This window comes from Hyperoodon ampullatus, assembly GCF_949752795.1.
Source record: "Hyperoodon ampullatus genome assembly, chromosome: 12".
Lineage (NCBI taxonomy): Eukaryota > Metazoa > Chordata > Mammalia > Artiodactyla > Ziphiidae > Hyperoodon > Hyperoodon ampullatus.
In genome coordinates, this window is record NC_136925.1 from 86,870,655 (window position 1) to 86,889,678 (window position 19,024).

The window sequence follows — 19,024 nt, forward strand, 5'->3', positions numbered from 1 at the left end:
TGTCGAGAGGATCGATACATTTGACACGAGAGCAGTAGAGCATGGAACCCCTTGTAAAGTTCAACAGACACCCTCTCCTGTTCAGTTGCTTTAAACAAATGGCACAGAGAAAGGACTCCAAGTTTTCCTGCCGGAAAAAATTAAAATTTCCATGCCAATCAGTTTTCCCTCTAAAAATAAGCTCTATTCACGTCAGGCATCTGTCAATTCCATTGCTTTTTCTGGTTGACAATGAGCCCAGAAACACGATGTAATTGTCAACGGTCTGCTGTGAATACAAATTGGGGCTCCTTCTGGAGAGAGCCAGCCCAGCTTCAGCCTTGAGTGTGTCAGCCACACTTCACTAGAATTAAGGACTGCATGACACAGACTCTTGTACAATTTCAAGGATCTCGCTTTATTTTTACCTGCTTCTATTGCTACTTTAATAACACAAAAATCTGCTCCTGAAAGGACACGCAGCTGTGCTTCCCTCCAGGAAAACGTGGCCATGGCTGGTGATATCCATCCATCCCTGAGTGAGCGTCTCAGACAAAGTAGGGGGAAAACGTGCAAGTGGAGCTTTGAACGAAGAGGAGCGTGTGTCTGTATGTTGGAAGATAAAACAGGCCAACAGGAAAGGCTACAGCGACAGAAAATCTCCCTTAGTTTCTGATTCTTCAGTGACATTCTCCTTTTTGCTATGGCTTCTGGTTCTGTGATCAGTAAAATCCCTACATGGCTGGATTGTGAGTTCCCTGAGAACAGGTTTGTTTTTGCCTGGAACCTAGCACTGCGTCTGCCTCGGAAAAAGCGTTAATAAAAAATTTGTAAAAACGAATGAAAGGAACTGGTTACTGAACAGGGGAGTCCCTGCAGAATGAAATGCATTCTAGAGACAAGAAATGTTCTTTGGAGCAGCCGTACTGCCCACTTGGACAATAAAAAAGGCAAAGAAAGGGATGAGGTGATTTTTAATTTGAAGAAAAGCTCCTGAGTTGTATTTTTTTCTCTCTCTCTCCTTTTTTTTTTTTTTTTTTTTTTTTTTTTTGGCTGCACCGCTCAGCTTGTGGGATCTTAGTTCCTCGAGCAGGCACTGAACCCAGGTCCCGGCAGTGAAAGCACGGAGTCCTAACCACTAGACCACCAGGGAACTCCCGATAATTTTCTCTCTTAAATAACATTGGTCCTCGACACCACCAAGCACCGTAACGGGGGTGTGGAGACAGGAAGTGAGCTGCGAAGCATGTCAGGGGTTACAAAAGCCCTAAAGAAGGTACTGAAGGCGAGGACGATGGGGAGGACCACATCGGGGTCAGAGATCAGCACCCAGGCTGGGGAGGAAACTTCTGGGCTCAGAGAAGGGTGTGTCGCCCTTGTGGGAGAGGACTGGGGACAGAGGAGGGGCCTGAGGAGCTCCAGGAATGGGGCTGTGAGGCCCTGCTGGCCACTGCAAGGATCTGGGCTCCATCTGAGCGAGACGGAAACCACTGCAGAGGGGGGTTTGTGCAAATGGCAGTGTCCAGAATACACACCCGATCGTGTCAAGCCACAAAGACCTAAAACTGAAATAAAAATGAAACCTTGTGCAATTTTTGTAAAGTGAGTAGAGAACCTTTCATGAAATAAGAATATTATCTTCTCCTTCCAAGTACACCTCTCCCCTTTGAATCTACTCTATCATAGTTACTTTCTGCAGTTCATCGTTGATTCCATTTCAGTCTTATTTTAAATGACAGGTGCATTAATGCCTTGGCATCTATGCAGCATTATGTCATGCTTATTTCAAAGTCCTATACACTTTCACCTCCTACCACTAGCCTCTGGGGCTGGCTATGAAGACAAAGGTGGACTTGAGCTTCACATCAGACTCCTGAGCTATTTTGTCCCATGGAAATAGTTCCGAGATCTTAGAAAGTAGGGCACATCTGTTCACTGGGATGTGTCTGAGAGAATGTCACGGTTTGTCTCATTCAGCCATCCTAGCCCAAGGCAGGTGAACTGGGAGGACACCCCCAGCAGGTGGAGGAAGGCATCAGCATCCTGTCCTCTGAGGCCAGATTCTCCCGGTGGAGGATCCCGGGCAGCCTGACGGTGTTTTGCCACAGCAGAAGGGAGGGACCAAGCCTAGGGACCCAGACTCTGAGTGAACCCACACTACTGAGTCGCTATTCCATGTAGGCACTGCCCTAAAGGTTTTGTTAAGTGGTAGCTAGAATTGGTCTCACTAATTTAGGACCTGCGCATAAATATGCAGCTGAGAGCAAATGCAAAACCAGCAATCCTGTTGCCTGGGAATATACTGGGGTAGGTTGGTTTAAGTATATCAGTTAAGTTTAACTTAAATGCAGTTAATATGATGACAGAATAATTATTGTGCAAAATTAGGTACTTATAAGACAGACATAAACTTAAAGGAAAACACAATGGTATTTCCAAGAATGTGAGACCCGCTGTATCCCATACTCTTGAGTTTGGAGGCTGCCCGTTAAGGGCTGGCACTGCCATCCCCTCAGAAGGACCGCACTTGGATTCCTGCCCCTGCACAGAGGGTGGGAGCCGCTGTGCTCTTGGTCCATTACCTTCCTGCTGCCAGAACAGTGAGCAGAGGCCCAACAGAGACGAAAACCCTGCCTCATCTCCGGATACCAGCTGCTGGAACTTATCTACAGAAGATACCCCTTTAACTCTATGCTTTCGGCTGGGGTTCCCAATCTTGGCACGCAGACACTTTGGCTGGGTGAGTCTCTGGGGTGTGTGGGCGGGCGTCCTGTGCAGGAGGCAGGGCAGCACCCCGGCCTCTGTACACCACATACCAGGAGCGACTCCGCCCCAGGTGTGACGATCAGAAGGTATCCAGACACTGTCAGCATCCCCGGGGTGGGGGGCAAAATCACCCTGATACGACGGCCTCAGGCAAAGCCCGTGTACTCGGGCCACAGAGCTACAGTCCCCTGGGGACCTGTTCTATTCCTGTTGCTCTGTACTCAGTGGGGAAGTTCCTGAACCCTCCCCGTAGCTGGATGGAGGCACCAACGGGAATGTCTCTCAAAATGAAACGGACACTGTTTTCCATCCAAGAATTTGCAGAGCTGGGTTTGCAAACTGTGGTGGCCCAGAGAGGTGATGCTAAACTCTAGTGGCTGAATCTCAATGGGGCTTTTGCAGATCCACTCTCAGCCAAGGCACTGAACGGCACCCTTGGCTCCGTGCTATATTCGAGAACACGCTGAGCCGTGCATTTTCTCAGTTCCTCCATCAGTAAGCGGGGTACTGCTGCCCGTCAAGATACAGAGTAGAAAAAAGCCCAAACACATTTCAGCTACGTTCTACCCAGAAAACGCTGGAAAGGGAACAGAATAGTGACCCTAGGTGGGTTACAGCAGTTTGGGTAGCAAACGGGCTCATTCTAAACACTCTTTGCCACGGCACTCCTGCCAGCTCTTCCATCTTTGAAGGAAATCTGCCCTCGGATGGAGGAAGCGACCTGCAGCGAACAGCTTAAAACGTGCCTCGAAACAGCCCTGGGTCCCGGGGCACTCATCTCACTGGAAAGTCGCTGCTTCTTCCTGTGCTCGGGTAATTCAAGCATCTTCCAGACAATGAATTATGACCCACCAGAGTCTCGGAGAGGATGAGGGAAATCCCTGTAACGTCCACCTGCCCCGTTCACCCGGGGAACTTCAAGCTTTTGTAAAACACAAACAGGACGCCTGCCTCTTTCTTTCTCCATCAGTTGCAGCCACAGCTCCTGGCTTTGCTGCCAGAGAGGCCGGGGCTGAAATTCCCCAGAAATTCCCATCGTGGGGTCTGATCTTTGGGGATTGAGTTATAAGCCACTTGTTGACAAAGCTGATTCAGATGGTGTCTTTTTGTGAGAGCTGGATATGGAGACATAAGACACTATTGCCTTTGTCTGGGGATTTATTTTCAGACACCTCCCAGCATCAGGCTGTTTTCTAGAAAGGCATCAGGGTCAGCGAGCTTGCCAAACACTAGATGGGCTTCTTTGCGCTCAGTGGAAGCCGCAATTGTTTCTAGGACTGCTGCTGGTCACCTGATAAACTGTCTAAAGAAATTCTGCGAGAAATGACACATGCAGAAAGAATTTTAAGATACCTATGCACGCTTATGAAGTATGTGAAATATATTTAAAGTAAAAATGAAATTCTCTCGTCTGAAGCAGGACTAGGGTCTCCTCTCCACCATTGGCTCGTCTGGATACGGGAATGGCATCATCCGAGCTCCCCTACAAACTCTCCCAAGGATGGGGAAAAATAAAATTCCTCAACGATCCAAATCCCGAAATACCTCAGACCCACATGCCAGTGGCTCCAGTGCAGCCTCAAGGCCCCTCTCCCAGGAATTTTAAATCGTGCGAAGTTTCCTTCCGTCACCCACTCCTCAGTGTGTTCAAGACACTGGGCAGGCTGATAACCATGGACCCAAAGGACCCACACACTGAGCCTTCCTCCAACGTAAACGTTCTTTTTTGTTTGAGGAATTCAAGATAACCTTGCCCAAAAGCCGCAAATTCCCAACCCAAAACTAAACCAACGGGCCTGCGTTTTTTGGGGCTGGTGACTTTTTTGACGGGGCAGCGCATTTCCTCAGGGCCAGAAGCACTGGGCAGACATCCCAGCAGATACGAGGGTGTACCTGCTTCCACAGAGCGGCCATGAGCCGTGGGTGAGATGGAACGAGACCATTGCTTCATCGTCACCGTTTTGAACAATCTTCTCAGAGCTTAGGAAAATCACAAAGGACGGAATGACTCCTCTTACACGGCTGTCTGCTGGACAGGCTCCATCTGTCCCCAAAAGTTCTTTGAAGAGCAGGGTAGTGTCACGTGCTCCAGATGAGTTTGGGATAAGCCAGGATGGTCTGGTCACCATGACACCACCGGCCGGACCTGGGTTCTCAAGCGCCTGCAGGTCAGCTGAGTGGGTGAGTGGTGGACAGACCAGCTCTCACTCCCTTGGAGGGAGAATGTACAATTCATGCTTTTTACAAAAATTAGATTATGACTTTAGCAGAACGCTTCAGCTTTCATCCACATTTTACGCACCAGGAAACGCAAGAAACTGGTATCTTGGATTTCCAGATCAAATATTTAATTTAGCAACGATTACAGAAGCCAAAGGCAGGGTGGAGACAGTGCCAAACTGGGCTGTAGTTGTTATTCTTTTCTTATGTATTCATTTATTTATTTAGGCTGCACTGGGTCTTAGTTGCGGCACGCGGGATCTTTTAGTTGTGGTATGCAGGCTTCTTCGTGCGGCATGCATGTGGGATCTAGTTCCCCGACCAGGGATCAAACCCCGGCCCCCTGCACTGGGAGCGCAGAGTCTTACCCACTGGACCACCAGAGAAGTTCCCTGTTACTGTTTTCTGTTCCTCATGATTCAGGGTAAAACTACCAGCTCTGTCCTTAAGGTTTTGCAAATACTACAAAACATTTGATTCTATTTATTTCTTTGATTTCAGTTTCGGTGACTGGAGCTTCCTTTCCCTTCTCCTTTCCTCCCCCTCCCTCCTCCTTCCCCTCCTTCCCCAAATGTTCTGCCTGGCCCCCAACCCTATATTTTCCAAAATGCTAAGTGCCCAGAGCTTTTGTTCCAGCGTGTTCTATGTAGAAAGTTACTAAAGGTGGTCGGTACCTACACGTCGGCTGGAGCAGAACATATTCAGGATTTGCAAAATAGTTTTTTAACGGGTGACCTAATATCAAAGCCAACGGAACGGCCCCGCATCAGAGCTTAGAAGAGGCCGAGGGAGAGTGTCTGCGAGGCTGGGCGTGCCCGCCGGGGCCTGGGGCCCGGGCAGCTGCAGGTGCGGCCGCCGCGTGCCCCGCTCTTACCTTCACGGCGTACTCGGCGTCTGTGGCCATGTGCACACAGCGCTTGCATACGGAGTAGGCGCCCACCCCGATGTCCTCCTTGACCTCATAGCCGTCGGTGAAGCGGGTGTTGTTCCCGTGTAACTGCTGCAGAGAGAGCGGGCGGGCAGAGAGCGCGATCAGGGGCCTCTCGTGCAAGGGCACCGAATGTGGTGCAAAGGAGGCTTCAGCCCTTGCACAGGGGGACACGGAGGCCGGGAGGTGGTGGCGTCCTCGGACCACAGTCACGGAGCTAGCTGGCAGTGGTTCCAGATCTCAACCCAGCTTCCCCATCTGTCGGGTCAGGACCCTGTTCTCAGACACCCAGCACCCTGTGTCGGCTGACCTGCCTGCTTCCCCCCGAAGGTCCGAGAGAGGTGAGAGGTCAGACGTCCCTGAGACCGGGTGCGGCTCTGACGCTGGTGTCCAGAGTGGTGTCCGGATGCCGACGTCTGATCGGGAATCTGACCCCCGACACCCCCTCGTCATCCTCACCCTACTGACTAAGGGCGCAGAGAGTCACCCAGTGCACTGGACACTGCCACAGCAAGTGTCCACTTTAGACACGCTGTGTCTCCCCGGAGGCCCCTGGGGAGAGAAACATGGGAGTCCAACGCCATCCACTGTACCCTGACTTGGTTCTTAAAGGAAATGTTGTCATGATTCCCTCTGAGATTCTCTACCTCTGCTCATATTTATACGGTGGGAAACTCCTTATAAAAATAGCACCTTCACTGACCCCCCGAAGACTACATGTCTTGATGGGGAGTGGTACCCACAAACCCAGCCACTCTCTGCGGTGCTGGCTCGACTCTGCACAGCAGAGACTCCCAAGCGTGAGCCCTGCTGGGGCTCCAGCCACAGCCACACCACGATGACATCCTTCTCAGGACTCTTTCTGTCTTGAGGACGAACGTGAAGCACGGCTCAGATCACCGTCTCAATGACCCCGGGGAGGCAGGGGGAGGAGTTCGTGAAGGAAGTGCACCCCAACTCGGCTGAGGCAGCTCTCAGTCCACAGGTCACCTCAGTGTGGCCACCTCCTTGCCCCAGCCTGCCGGGGGCGAGCGGAGCTGGGCTCTGTGGGGTGCCCTGCACCACGGGGGCTGATTACCTGCACGATGGGGTGAACTGCGGCTTCGTGCGGATCTTGCTGCGAGGGCTCCTGGGCCAGGCTGGAGGCCACGAAGCTGAATCCTCTAAACAGATGGGGAGCGTTGGCGCTGGGGGGGACGCCAGGTGAGTCTGCAGGGGAAACAGCCAGAGAGTCAGCGGCCACGCATGGTGAGGTGTCCCTGTGGGTGTGTGAGGTGTGCGTGCGTGTGTGCATGTGTGTGGTGTGTGTGCATGTGTGAGGTGTGAGATGTGTGTGTGCAAGTGTGTGTGCATCTATGTGACATGTGTGCATGTGTGAGGTGAGATGTGTGTGCCAGGTGTGTGCACGCACATGTGCATCTGTGTGATGTGTGCATGTGTATGTGTCAGTGTGAGGTGTGTCCGGTTGTGCACGTGTGTGTTCGGTGTGTGTCAGGTGTGTGCGCACGTGTGTTTGCTGTGTCAGGTGTGAGGTGTATGTCAGATGTATGTGTCAGGTGTGAGGTGTGTCAGATGTGTGTATGTCAGGTGTGAGGTGTGTGTGTGTCAGATGTGTGTATGTGTCAGGTGTGAGGCATATGTGTGTCAGGTTGTGCACGTGTGTGTTCAGTGTCAGGTGTGTGCGCACATGTGTGGTGTGTGTGTGTCAGGTGTGAGGTGTGTGTGTGTGTCAGATGTGTGTATGTGTCAGGTGTGGGGCGTATGTGTGTCAGGTTGTGCACGTGTGTTCAGTGTGTCAGGTGTGCGCGCACATGTGTGGTGTGTGTGTGTCAGGTGTGAGGTGTGTGTGTGTGGTGAGTGTGTGTGTTGGAGAATGAAGTAAAACGGAGATTAGACAGGCTGACCCATATGAAACCACACTTTATTCTGGGTGGTGCCAGTGGTTTGATACACGGCAAAAATACCCAGAACAAACACTTGAGGGTGATCGTTGATCATCACTTACTAGATACTCATTCTCAGTGGCAGCCCTCTGCCCTGCGCACTCCAGACCGAGCCCAGAGCCACCAGCAACCTCGGGGTGAGCTGCCACTCCTGGGCCAGGGCAGAGGAGGCCACCCTCTGAGCTTCTCAGGTCAGCAGGAACCGGGCACCGGGACGCAGGCCCGGGCACTGGTGACTCCTCTGTCCCCCCGACCCAGGCCTGAGGAGCCCGAGGGCAGCACGCAGGGTACTGTGCTCCCAGGGACCCTCAGGGGAGCCCTTCAATCGTGACCCCTCTAAGCTCTGTCGATTTGTTTGAAGGCTTGACTGCTGGTGAGACGGGTCCCAGTTCAAGTTTATCATTAAGGAAAACAAAAGGATAAAAGATTGGTGGAGAGAAAATATTTGCATCATATACAACAGACAAGGGACCAAACTCTCTACTTTGCAAAGAGCTCCCAGAGATCAATGAGAAAAAGGAACATGCCCAGAAGAAAAATGGGGCAGGACTCAGACACCGACTGCTCTCCTACCTGAGAAGGTGCTCAGTCCCTCTAATGGGGGCACGTACACATTTAACCGGGGTAACACTTTGCCTAACAAATTAGCAAAATGTAAAGTAACCAGCTGCATGTAGGTTTGGCTGGGGCTGGACATTGCGGTGGTAGGTGGGAGCCTAAGCTGGCATAATCTTTGCAAGGTAGAAGTGGAGTTATCTACCAAAGTATAAAATACACCTGTCTTTTGAAGAGCAACTCGACTTTTATGAATTTATCCGACAGAATTACTTTCAAAAGTGCATAGAAATAAATGTAGAAAATGTTTGTCTTGGTGTAGATATATACTGATACAATGGCATATTACTCAGCCTTTAAAAAGAATAAAATAGTGCCATTTGCAGCTACATGGTGGACCTAGAGATTATTATACTAAGCAAAGTAAGTCAGAAAGAGAAAGACAAATACCATATGATATCACCTATATGTGGAATCTAAAATACGACACAAATGAACCTATCTACACAACAGAAACAGACTCACAGACATAGAGAACAGACTTACAGTTGCCAAGGGGAAGGGGGGGTGGGGAACAGAATTACTGGGAGTTTGGAGTTAGCAGATGCAAACTGTAATACGTAGAATGGATAAACAACAAGGTCCTACTGTAGAGCACAGGGAACTATATTCAATATCCTGTGATAAACCATAATGGAAAAGAACATGAAAAAGAATATATATATATGTATAGCTGAGTAACTTTGCTGTACAGCAGAAATTAACACAACATTGTAAATCAACTATACGTCAATAAAATTGAAAATCAAACAAAATGTGATCTTTAAAAACACTAAAAAAAGAAAATGTTTGTCTTAGCAATATTTGTAATAGCAAAACAAACAAACAAACAAAAACTGGAGACAACCTAAATATTCACCACTGAGGAAACCATGCACAAGACCAACAATGTTCATGCGTGCAGGTAACACTAGTAAGACTACGATACCCGGGGTGAGACACGGCTGTGTGAACTGACACAATAGTCTGTCAACTCAAAAAGGAGAAAACAAGCTGTAGAACGTAGGAAATTTTTTTAAAACTTTTTTAAAAACTTTTTTTAACATCTTTATTGGAGTATAATTGCTTTACAATGGTGTTAGTTTCTGCTGTATAACAAAGTGAAATCAGCTATATATGTACTAAAACACATTAAACTCATAGCAATATATAACAATGATAACATAAATGCTATCACTTAGGCATTATATATATATATATATAAATCTATAATAATACATAAAGTATATAATGTGGATTTAAATTTTTCTTACAACGTACATATGTAAGATTTAAATCCATATTATATAGAAAACTCTGGCGAGTGGGGCTGGAAATGCCATGTTTGCTTTTCTACTTTTTACCTTTTTACTTGGTCTTGATACTTTCCTTTGATGTGGAAACAATACACTAAAGCTTTCATGGTGGAGCAGGTGGCTGGGGGCTTGCAGGGGTGAGCTGCTGCAGAGAATGTGGGTTTTATTCCTGAGCATTTTATTTTGAGGGAAAGGCAACTGGGGCGCTCCTTCCACACCTGGGAGCTACACCACGAGCTGCGTGATGTGGGATCTCTCCCTGAAGATAAGCGGCCGACCTGGTGGCCCACACGGCTCTTCTAGGGAGACCTTGCCAGGTGACAGGGGGCTTCACGTGCCTGGCCCACCGCACCTTCAGCATCTTGGACCACGAGGGAGAGGACTCGGGCCTCAGCCCCGTACCTGTTGCCTTGCAAAGAACTCCAGAGTCACCCCGGAGTTAATGAGATCAGAGCTGACTGTGTTTGGAAATAAGCTGCTAGGCTAGAGAAGCTTAATTAAAAAGCACAAGGCTGGGCTGAGTCATTTTTAGAATTTGGAAATTATGCACCCCAAGACAGCAGAGGCAGCAAGTGTGCTCTGAAGATGCTGGGCTTTGCTCCCGGGCTGGCTTTGCGCTTTGCCTTGCTTTGCCCTGCAGAGAACCCTGGCTTTGAGGTCTGCCTGCTCTTAAAAAGTCCCCAGGCTACCGTGTCCCACCCTAGGTCTGCACCAAGCACAGGGATATAGCATCGATTCAGCCACCGTCAAGCCCCGAGGCACAGGTTTTAGATGGAAGAACTGAAGCCCGTCCCAGGAACTAGTGTGAGCTGTGCATAGGTTGAGGGCGGAGCGGATGGAGGCTCAGTTACGGCACCTGGGAGTGTGCGCGTGGTGGGGAGGTACCATCTGGTGAACTTGAACTGATACACACCTTCCCTAGTGAATGGAAAGTCTGTAGATCAAATAAGCAAAAGGACTTTCAGCCACCAAGGAGGCGTGAAGCCCAGGGCCATGCCTTCTGTGCCCGGGCTGCCTCTCCCTGCTCAGACCAAGAGATCAGCTGAGGTTCACATGTACTTCATGAGAGGTTGTCACAGCCAACACTGGGTCCCTGTAGCTAGATGGTGACCACATGGTAGGTGGTATCAACGGCATTTAACACGCTTTATAACTGGCTAGGGAGCGCCGATTCTTAGCTCAGTACTAAAAGAAGAGCAAAGATGTGAGTTGGATGAAAGGAAATTTAAAGCTGAGTACAGTCAACCTTCGCTGATCCTAGGAGTGATTTCTGACGTGTGCAATACGTTTCTGGGTTTTTAAATCTTAGAGTGGCATCTCCCATCGGTCAGCAGGCTCTGATGGGCAGCTGGTGTGTCTTCAGGGAATATCCACCAGCTTTAGCATTGGTTTAAGTTAAAAAAGAAACACTTTAAGGCCACTACAAAAAATTCTGACAGTGCAGCATCCAAGTCTAATGCAGGATGTGGATTATCCGCTGCTTCAGAATCACATCACCTCTGCTGCCCTTTTAAGAGCCGTGCGCTCAGCTCATGTGCTTAGAAAATTCTACTCTCCTATAAATATATAGAGAGAATGATTTTTCTGTGTCTCGGCACTTCAATTACTACCTCCTCAAAGGCAAACTGTGTCCTGCAATAAGTTGACTTTAAGTACAATTCATTGGAGAAATCCAAATAGCAAGGAATAAAAAAGCCATTTCTGGACGTCATTAAAATGCATTGTGTCTAATTACGTTTTCTTTCGGCTAAAAATAAAATACATTTGAATTCTCTGTGCACGAAAGGTTTATGAGGTGCTAAAAAAAAGCCTGCTAATCACACAGGCTGACTAGGTCGGAGTTTAAATTCTTCGCGGATAACACAAAAAGCATGTAAAGGTGACTAATTTCGAGCTGACTGTATGAGCATTTTCTTGCCAGGCAGCACAAACATGGTCTTTATTTCAGTATTTTAAGCACAGAGTTTTGAATGACGGAAACCCTCGGTGACACAGTGCACATTTCATTAAGGACCGGGGGGGAGGTCGTGTGGGTGGTGGTCATCACAGGCAGTGTCCTTTGTCAGGGTTAATCGTTTCTGCGTTCCTTTCCATTCAGGTAAACCACAGGAGGAGAAAGAAAGCGACCTGCTCAGGTGAGCTGCGGGCACACCCGGGATGGAATCCCCAGTCCTGCCCCGTCTTTCCAAACTCTGAAGCTAAAAAGTAATCTGATTCTGTGAAGTGGGTCAATTCTGTCAACAGGAAGGACTGACCCCAACACCCAAGAACTTTCTGAGGCCGCCGAGAACTGGAGAAACATTGGACCGTCTCTACTAGAGAGGACAGACGTAGATCTCCTCCACCTCCTCGGCAGCCACGGTACATCTCGCAGCAGCGATCACCCCAGACTGTGACAGCAGGCATCACTCTAGCTCTGTCCCTGAGGACAGTCTTAGCTTTATCTGGGGGCTGCAGGAGGACCCAAAAGAAATGAGTGAGTGTCTGCGTCCCGACTCCCTCATTGATGGCAACCCCCAGAATTTGCTTCTTTCTCGGCCCTGGAGCCCCTGCTGCCTGGGTCAGGAGCTGCCCTGGGACCACCAGCGGCCCCAGGGATACCCCCAACCCTCTGTGTTTGCACAGAGCTCACACCCCTAATGTGCCTGCCCCTGGCGTGCGGGACACAGGCTCTCACCAACAGCTTAAACCAGAGGGAGCCCAGTGGATTCTCTGTTGCAACTTTACCTACTTGATATTTTGTATCTGACCATCTATTTGTTTCATGATCCTTTTTTAATCACAGAAAATTTTAGATGCAATAACAGTGAGAAAAGCATGGGAACCCCCCATGGGCACATCACACAGCCCCAAGAGCTACCAACTGGCTGAACTTTTCCCACCCATATCTCCAGAAGGGGCATGTTAATTTGTGTTTTAGACAAAATCACCACACCTTCACTGGGATGAACTGAACTGTGCCCCACAAAATTCACACGTTGAAGCCCAATGTGGCTGCCTTTGGAGAAGGAGTCTTGCGGAGGGCAGCTAAGGCTAAATGAGGTGATGGAGGTGGGACTCTGATTCAGCAAGACGGACGTCTTTATAAGAAGAAGAAGGAACACCAGGGGCTTCTCTCTCCCTCGCCTCGAGCACAAAGTAAGGCCATGCGAAGACACAGAGAGAAGGAGGCCGTCTGCAAGCCCAGAAGAGAGCTCTCACGGGGAACCAAGATAACTTTCTCTAGTTGAAGCCGTCCAGTCTGTGGTATTTTGTTATGGCCGCCTGGGTAGACTAGGACAATTACCATATCTAAACAAGGTTAATATTAATTTATTCATATCACAAAATGACAAATTTTAAAGGGAGCTGACCAGTTCTGATTGAATTTGGTAGACCTTAGGAGTAATTTAAGACATATCATAGAGGCTAAATACACAAGTCCATCTGCCATGCCGAGATACAGTAGCTGATGCAACTTCTCAAACAGGTGTTTTGTTGTATGAATAAGAACAATAGTCCACACATTAACAGACTTAACCGACAGGCTCCCTCTTCCCATAAAACCTCCCTAATTAAACAAGAGATTTTCATTGTCTTGAGGTTGTTTTCTCGAGCTTGCCCGGGTGTGTCCCTCTGACAGGTGGTCACTGGACTGACAACTTAGGCCAGGATTTCCCAGCCGGCTGTTACCTGGGGGCTAACTGATAAGTGGTTCCATCACGTAAGCCTTTACTACGAGCAGAGGAACAAGAGCATCAAACAGAACTGAGGACTATATCCCATGCAAGTGCCCTTGAACATGGCGCTCTCTGGCTCCTGGATGCCTGTCCCTACCTGGCCAGGTTGGAGGACCCGCCATGGGAAAGACACACAGGCCCGCCCCCCCTCCCTGCCCGCACACACCTGTGGGCGTCCTCGCCGTGAACTCGGGGTCGAAGTGGAAGGTGTCCTCTGGCCTGCCCACCGCTGGCTTGAAGGGTGGCTTGATCTCCTTCCTGTACAGCTTCTGCGTGGACAGCAAGACAGGGCGCTGAGGGCCAGAATGCGGGCGGGAAACCCATCTGTGCCACCCGCCAATCAGGTGCCAGCACACGGCAGCCCCTCCCAGAGCTCTGACACGTTTCGTAACACACATAAAATATGGTATCTATTGTATACGACATAGAATATAGTTACATAGTTTATAAAGAGACATAAAAGCCATAGTTCGAGGGAAAAGGGTTTGGGAATATCTAAGTATTCTTGATTTTAGGGCAATGGTTTTCAACCTCTTTTGGGCAGTAGAATCTTCTTCTTCAAGTACAATCTGACAGGACGGCTCCACCCTGCCCCACCCTCAGGTAACAGCAGGAAGAGCCTTGCTCCTTGGCAAGGGCTCCCCGCCCCGGCGACCTCGGAGCCAGCACCTGGGACCCTGCTCTGCGGGGACACAGACCCCATCCAGGTCCTTCCTCACCCACACCCCAATGTCTGTGCACCTCCCTGGGGCACCTACTCCGGCTGCCACCAAATTTGGGTGTCCAGACCCCTCTGCTCAAGTCGAGGGGCTGCGTCGGGCTTCTGGGTTTAGTTACACATTTTTGCACACTTTAACGGCCTGACGGAGTATCAGCCAGAGAAGTGGCCACGTGTGGCACTGCCTTGGCGGGAAGCAGAGGCCACACCCTCACGCACATTGTTCCAAGCCTCTCAGGCCCAGCAAGGACCCCTTCTGCTGGAAGGGGTCCTGATGCAGGACCGATCAGGACTGTTTCCCGGCTGGAAACACCAGGCTCAGGCACTTTTCAGAGCTCCTGTTTCACCAGGTCTGGACTCAGGACCCCCCAGTTCAGGGGAGTCTGGAAATGGAGCCAGTGACTTGCGGAGATCCACTCTCAATCTTTCAATAACACAGTAACGCAGATTTTGTCACCCGAGTTTCCAGACGAGGAAATAGGCTAAGATCAGGTAAGACCCCCTCCAGGGTCAAGGGCGACGAATGGGCAGACGGGAGGAGGGCCTGGGTCTTGCCAGACTCTTCCCATCCCAGGGGAGACCCCGCCCAGAGCACACCCTTCCAGAAGGCGCCGCTGTCAAACAGCTGCACTGACCGGTGACCGCTGGGCTCCCTCCCTCCCGGGGTTCAGAGCAGCTGCGGCTGCAGGTGCACGTGTGGAGCTGGGGGGGCGGGCAGTGCACTTGGGAGCCATCGGAGGAGAAAAAAACGAGTTAATTCAGTGGAGCATTATTCGGTCATTTCCTGCCCTGGGTGAAGAGATTTCATTCCGAATTGAGTTCCTCTATAAGCCCTTTCCAGATAGAAAGAGGATGCCTTCCACGCGGACACACCAGTAGGGTGGGAATGCACTTCCCTGACGCATGCACTTGTCAGGGGAAATCTAATAAGCAGGGGCGAGCTCGGCACCCCGATTAAAATGCTGCCCAGCCTGGCCTGCGGGGCTCGACTCTCCCCCTCCCACCAGCGATATTTGAGCTGGGTTATTAAATAAATATTTGTCCTGATCCAGTAAAAATCACAGCCTCTCCCTCTGCCTTCAGGAGTCCTCCTGCTACTTCCCAGAGAAGGGGGAGGACAGAGGAATCTCCACCGCAGCAGGACTCCTGCTTCTATGTTGAGCGGGAATTTGTTTACAGGAGAGATTTCCATTATAAAAGCACACGTGTGGCTGCCAGAGGTGGGGTGGGGCTTGGGAGAGTTTGGGGAGGGGGGTTGGAGCGGCTGAAATGGACCCAATGAAATGAAGAGGATCGAAAGGTGCAAATTTTCGGTTATAAAATAAATAAGTCCTGGGGATGTACAGGACAGCCTGGTGGCTACAGTTCGTAAGACTATGCTGCAAGCTCTCATCACAGGAAAAAAACTTCTTATAACTGTGTGGTGATAGGTTTTAACTAGACTTGTGGTGATCACTTCACAATGCAAAGATCAAATCATTATGTTGTACACCTGAACCTAACATAATGTTTTTTTTAATTTTAGTTTATTTTTTTACTTTTTATTTTTCTTTTTCAAACAGTTTATTTGTTGTTTAGCTTACAAATGACCAAGTTTTTTTTGGGGGGGGGGTTGTTTTTTGTTTTTTACAGCCCATGCTGTCTCTTTTTAAAAAATTTAATTAATTTATTTATACAGCAGGTTCTTATTAGTTATCTATTTTATACCTGTTAGTGTATATATATATGTCAATCCCAATCTCCCAATTCATCCCACCACCCGCTTTCCCCCCTTGATGTCCATATGTTTGTTCTCTACATCTGTGTCTCTATTTCTGCCTTGCAAACCGTGAACCTAACATAATGTTATATGTCAACTGTATCTCAATACACACACACACACAGAACTGGCTGTCATTTCATGCAAATGAGAGACATTTTGCATCTGAAGGCTGAAGCTCATACATTTCAGTTCCTCTCCTCACCCCAACTCCCAGGCCGATTCTTCTACTTGCCTCCGTTGACTGCAGCTCACTGGTCCTGGCTGGGAGGCTGACCCCTTGGGAAAAGACACAGCCCCTGACTTCCAAGTCCTCAGCCATAAAGAGAAGAGTTCATCGGAATCAGACTGTCCCCTGGCCGTGAGCTGCTGTGGACTTGGTTTGGGTGGAGAGCATGGCACCCTTTTAACTGAAGTATCTAGTGATGACTCGGGAAGCAAGAGAGGATGTGGTACCCGGGGTTCCCCGCCCAGGACGGTGCTCGGCTCACGCCCTGTGCAGAATCCCAATTCCAGATGCCCACCAAGCCAGTCCCAGAACCTGGTGTGCAGCGTGTACAACCTCTGGCTTCACATGGCAACGTGTGCAAGCACATGTCTGTGTTTCCTTGCATTTTCCAAACCGCCTCTGTAAGCCTGTGCATCAGCTACGGAGAGCCTGACTGACCCGAGGGACAGCGTGGAAGAAAGCTTCCCAAGGCTTGCAGGAGGGCAGCAGGAAGTCCTCTCGAAGACCCCTCTTCACCCCGACACTGGTCCCTGCAGAGACAGAGCCTGTGAGCATAATCTGCCCACCGGCCCCCAGACCACCACCCTCTCCGTCTCCGGCGGTTGCTGCCATTTCATCCTGGTTTCAAGTGGGCAGAAAAGAGCTGTGTAGGCCACCTGGGGTGTTTGGTCACCCTGCCCTTTGGATACACCCTTGTGTTTGCTGCAGTCTTAAAGGCCTGTCAATGTCTTCCTGTTACTGGATAAACATTTTGGAAAGTGCTAATATGTGTTATTCTTATACATGTTTTTTCTTTCTTTCCAGGTGTCCAAACCTAGGCGTGGGTTTGAGGATTTAGGGAAAAGGTGACCTTGCTTCCCATTCTGTAATGTCCGCCGCTGTGCACAGGGTCAAATGGAGAATGAACAGGCAGATGCATTTTGTGGGCTTTGAGCTTGATGAGATGCGGCATAGTTCTGACCTAGATTCCCCTTTCTGAGCCTCTGGAACAATGTACCCCACACTGATGGAAAGAAAGTGGGATCTCATGAGCAAATTCACCAGGCGTCACTTTAAATCACGGCATTTGTCCCAGGATCTCAGGATGATGATCTCAAGTTGCAAGTCGTAGCAGCGCTGGAACGGATTTCACGTCGCACATGGACAGGCTGGGATGCTCTTTGCAGGTGCGTCCGAATTCTACGTATACCTGAAAGACCTTCAGGTGACTAGGGAAGGACAGAGGGAGCAAAATAAAAATAGCAACTGGATGGTGAAGAGAAGACTGATGCTAGTTCGGGGCCACAGACCTAACGCCTGTTTTCTGCCGGCACTTTTGGCTCCGGGCATTTCAAAATCAACACGCTCCAATTAGGCAAAGGGCACCGTTAGAGATGATTCTTGAAATAGCAACGCAGAAATGATGCAGATCCAGATGCAGAGCGATGGCAGGGCAGGAGGAGGAACAGGGAGGAGTTCAGTGACGCAGCACTGGTCCACGAGGTCCACGAGGTCCACGAGGTGCATAGCTCTGTTTCCACTGGCGACCCCACCAAGAGCGGCTCCAACCCCAGTATCTGGATTTACAAAACCCCCGAGCCAAAGGGCGACGAAGTCTTTGAACAAAGACACTTGTCGGCTCCTTGGAAGGGTGAGTTCTCTTGGTGTACTTAACATGGAAGTAGGTCGACAGCAATCTTCCAGTGGCCGTGGAAGGGGCCCACGCACGGTGAGATGCTAAGCAGCAGCCGGTAGCTCCCGGGACCCACACCGAAGGGTCCCCCCTCTGCGGCCCGGAGCCCCACTCTCCTCCTGCCAGCCCACACGGCCAGCGACCTGGGGGCTCTGCACACGACGCCAGGTCGCCCAGGGACGGTGCGCACGCCTCTCACTGCCTTGGGTTCAGTTCCCCCGGGGAATCCCCCCATCTCACACCCGCCAACCGGTGATGTGCTTGGAAGGGTTTCAGAAAGTAAACAGAACAGCACAAGTGTACTCCCAGCATTAATAAAAGTGACTGGAAGGATGAGTCGTCATAGTTACAGGGAGGGCCTCGGCTGTGGAAGCCTTATTCCCACTGTGAGGGGAGCCCGGCTGCTCTGGAGGGCTCCTTGGCCCGGCTCACGGGGCCCGAGGTGATTAACTTTGACGAAGTGTTCATTTTCGTGTTCTCAGCACTGCTCCAGCCACAGGGGAAAAGTAAACGCAGCTTCTGTGCCTGACTCTCCCATCACTGGCTGCGGAGGCTTTCAGTCTATAATTAACCTGTAATTTTTCATTTCTCCTATCGCAGGGAGCGAGCTTTCAGGGCGGATGCCTCCTGGGCAGGCGCTAATTGCTAGGCCCTGAGGACAGGTGACGGCAGAGCAGGACGAACGGGGCAGCGCCCCCCCGCGCAGTGTCCATGGACTCACTGTGCCCCGGCAGGAAGCCCCAAGTCCCCAGGGAGAAGCGCTGGATGACAGGTATTTACTTAAAAAAACCAAAAACTTCTGCTGGCAGTTTTGGGTCACAGAACGAAGCCGAGATGAAATTATATCCTTATATGTTCCAAGCTGGATCCTGAGGCCGGCTCTGGGGTAGAGTCCAATAGTCAAGGAGATGCCCTGTCACTGTCATTCTGAGCACCTGCCTGGCAGTGGGAAGGCCCGTTGGTACTAACGGTTTTTGCAAATGCGTCTCCCTCCCCTGTGGTTTCCAGTTATCTAAGCTGCCGAAAGCAGAAAGAGCACATCTGGACAAATCTATCCCATGTACGTCTTTCTAAAGCCAGGGCCGGTCACTGGCCAGGACCCAGCGGCCCCTACGGGGCTGACCAGCTCGTGCCGGGGCTGGAGAGGACGACAGCTCATCGTCCCGGGAAGGGCCCGAGCG

At 50.2% G+C, this 19,024-nt stretch overlaps 1 protein-coding gene across 3 annotated transcripts in view; it reads right to left on the reverse strand.

Moving 5' to 3' along the window:
• Positions 1-19,024, reverse strand: part of RPS6KA2 (ribosomal protein S6 kinase A2) — a gene marked incomplete at both ends in the record, with an annotated part of 338,217 nt that overhangs the window by 14,942 nt on the left and 304,251 nt on the right. For all 3 annotated transcript variants that reach the window (XM_079716506.1, XM_079716505.1, XM_079716507.1), the window contains 3 exons: positions 5,840-5,965; positions 6,972-7,102; positions 13,632-13,734. In XM_079716506.1, coding sequence (XP_079572632.1) covers positions 5,840-5,965; positions 6,972-7,102; positions 13,632-13,734 — 360 coding nt within the window. The remainder of the gene's footprint in view (positions 1-5,839; positions 5,966-6,971; positions 7,103-13,631; positions 13,735-19,024) is intronic.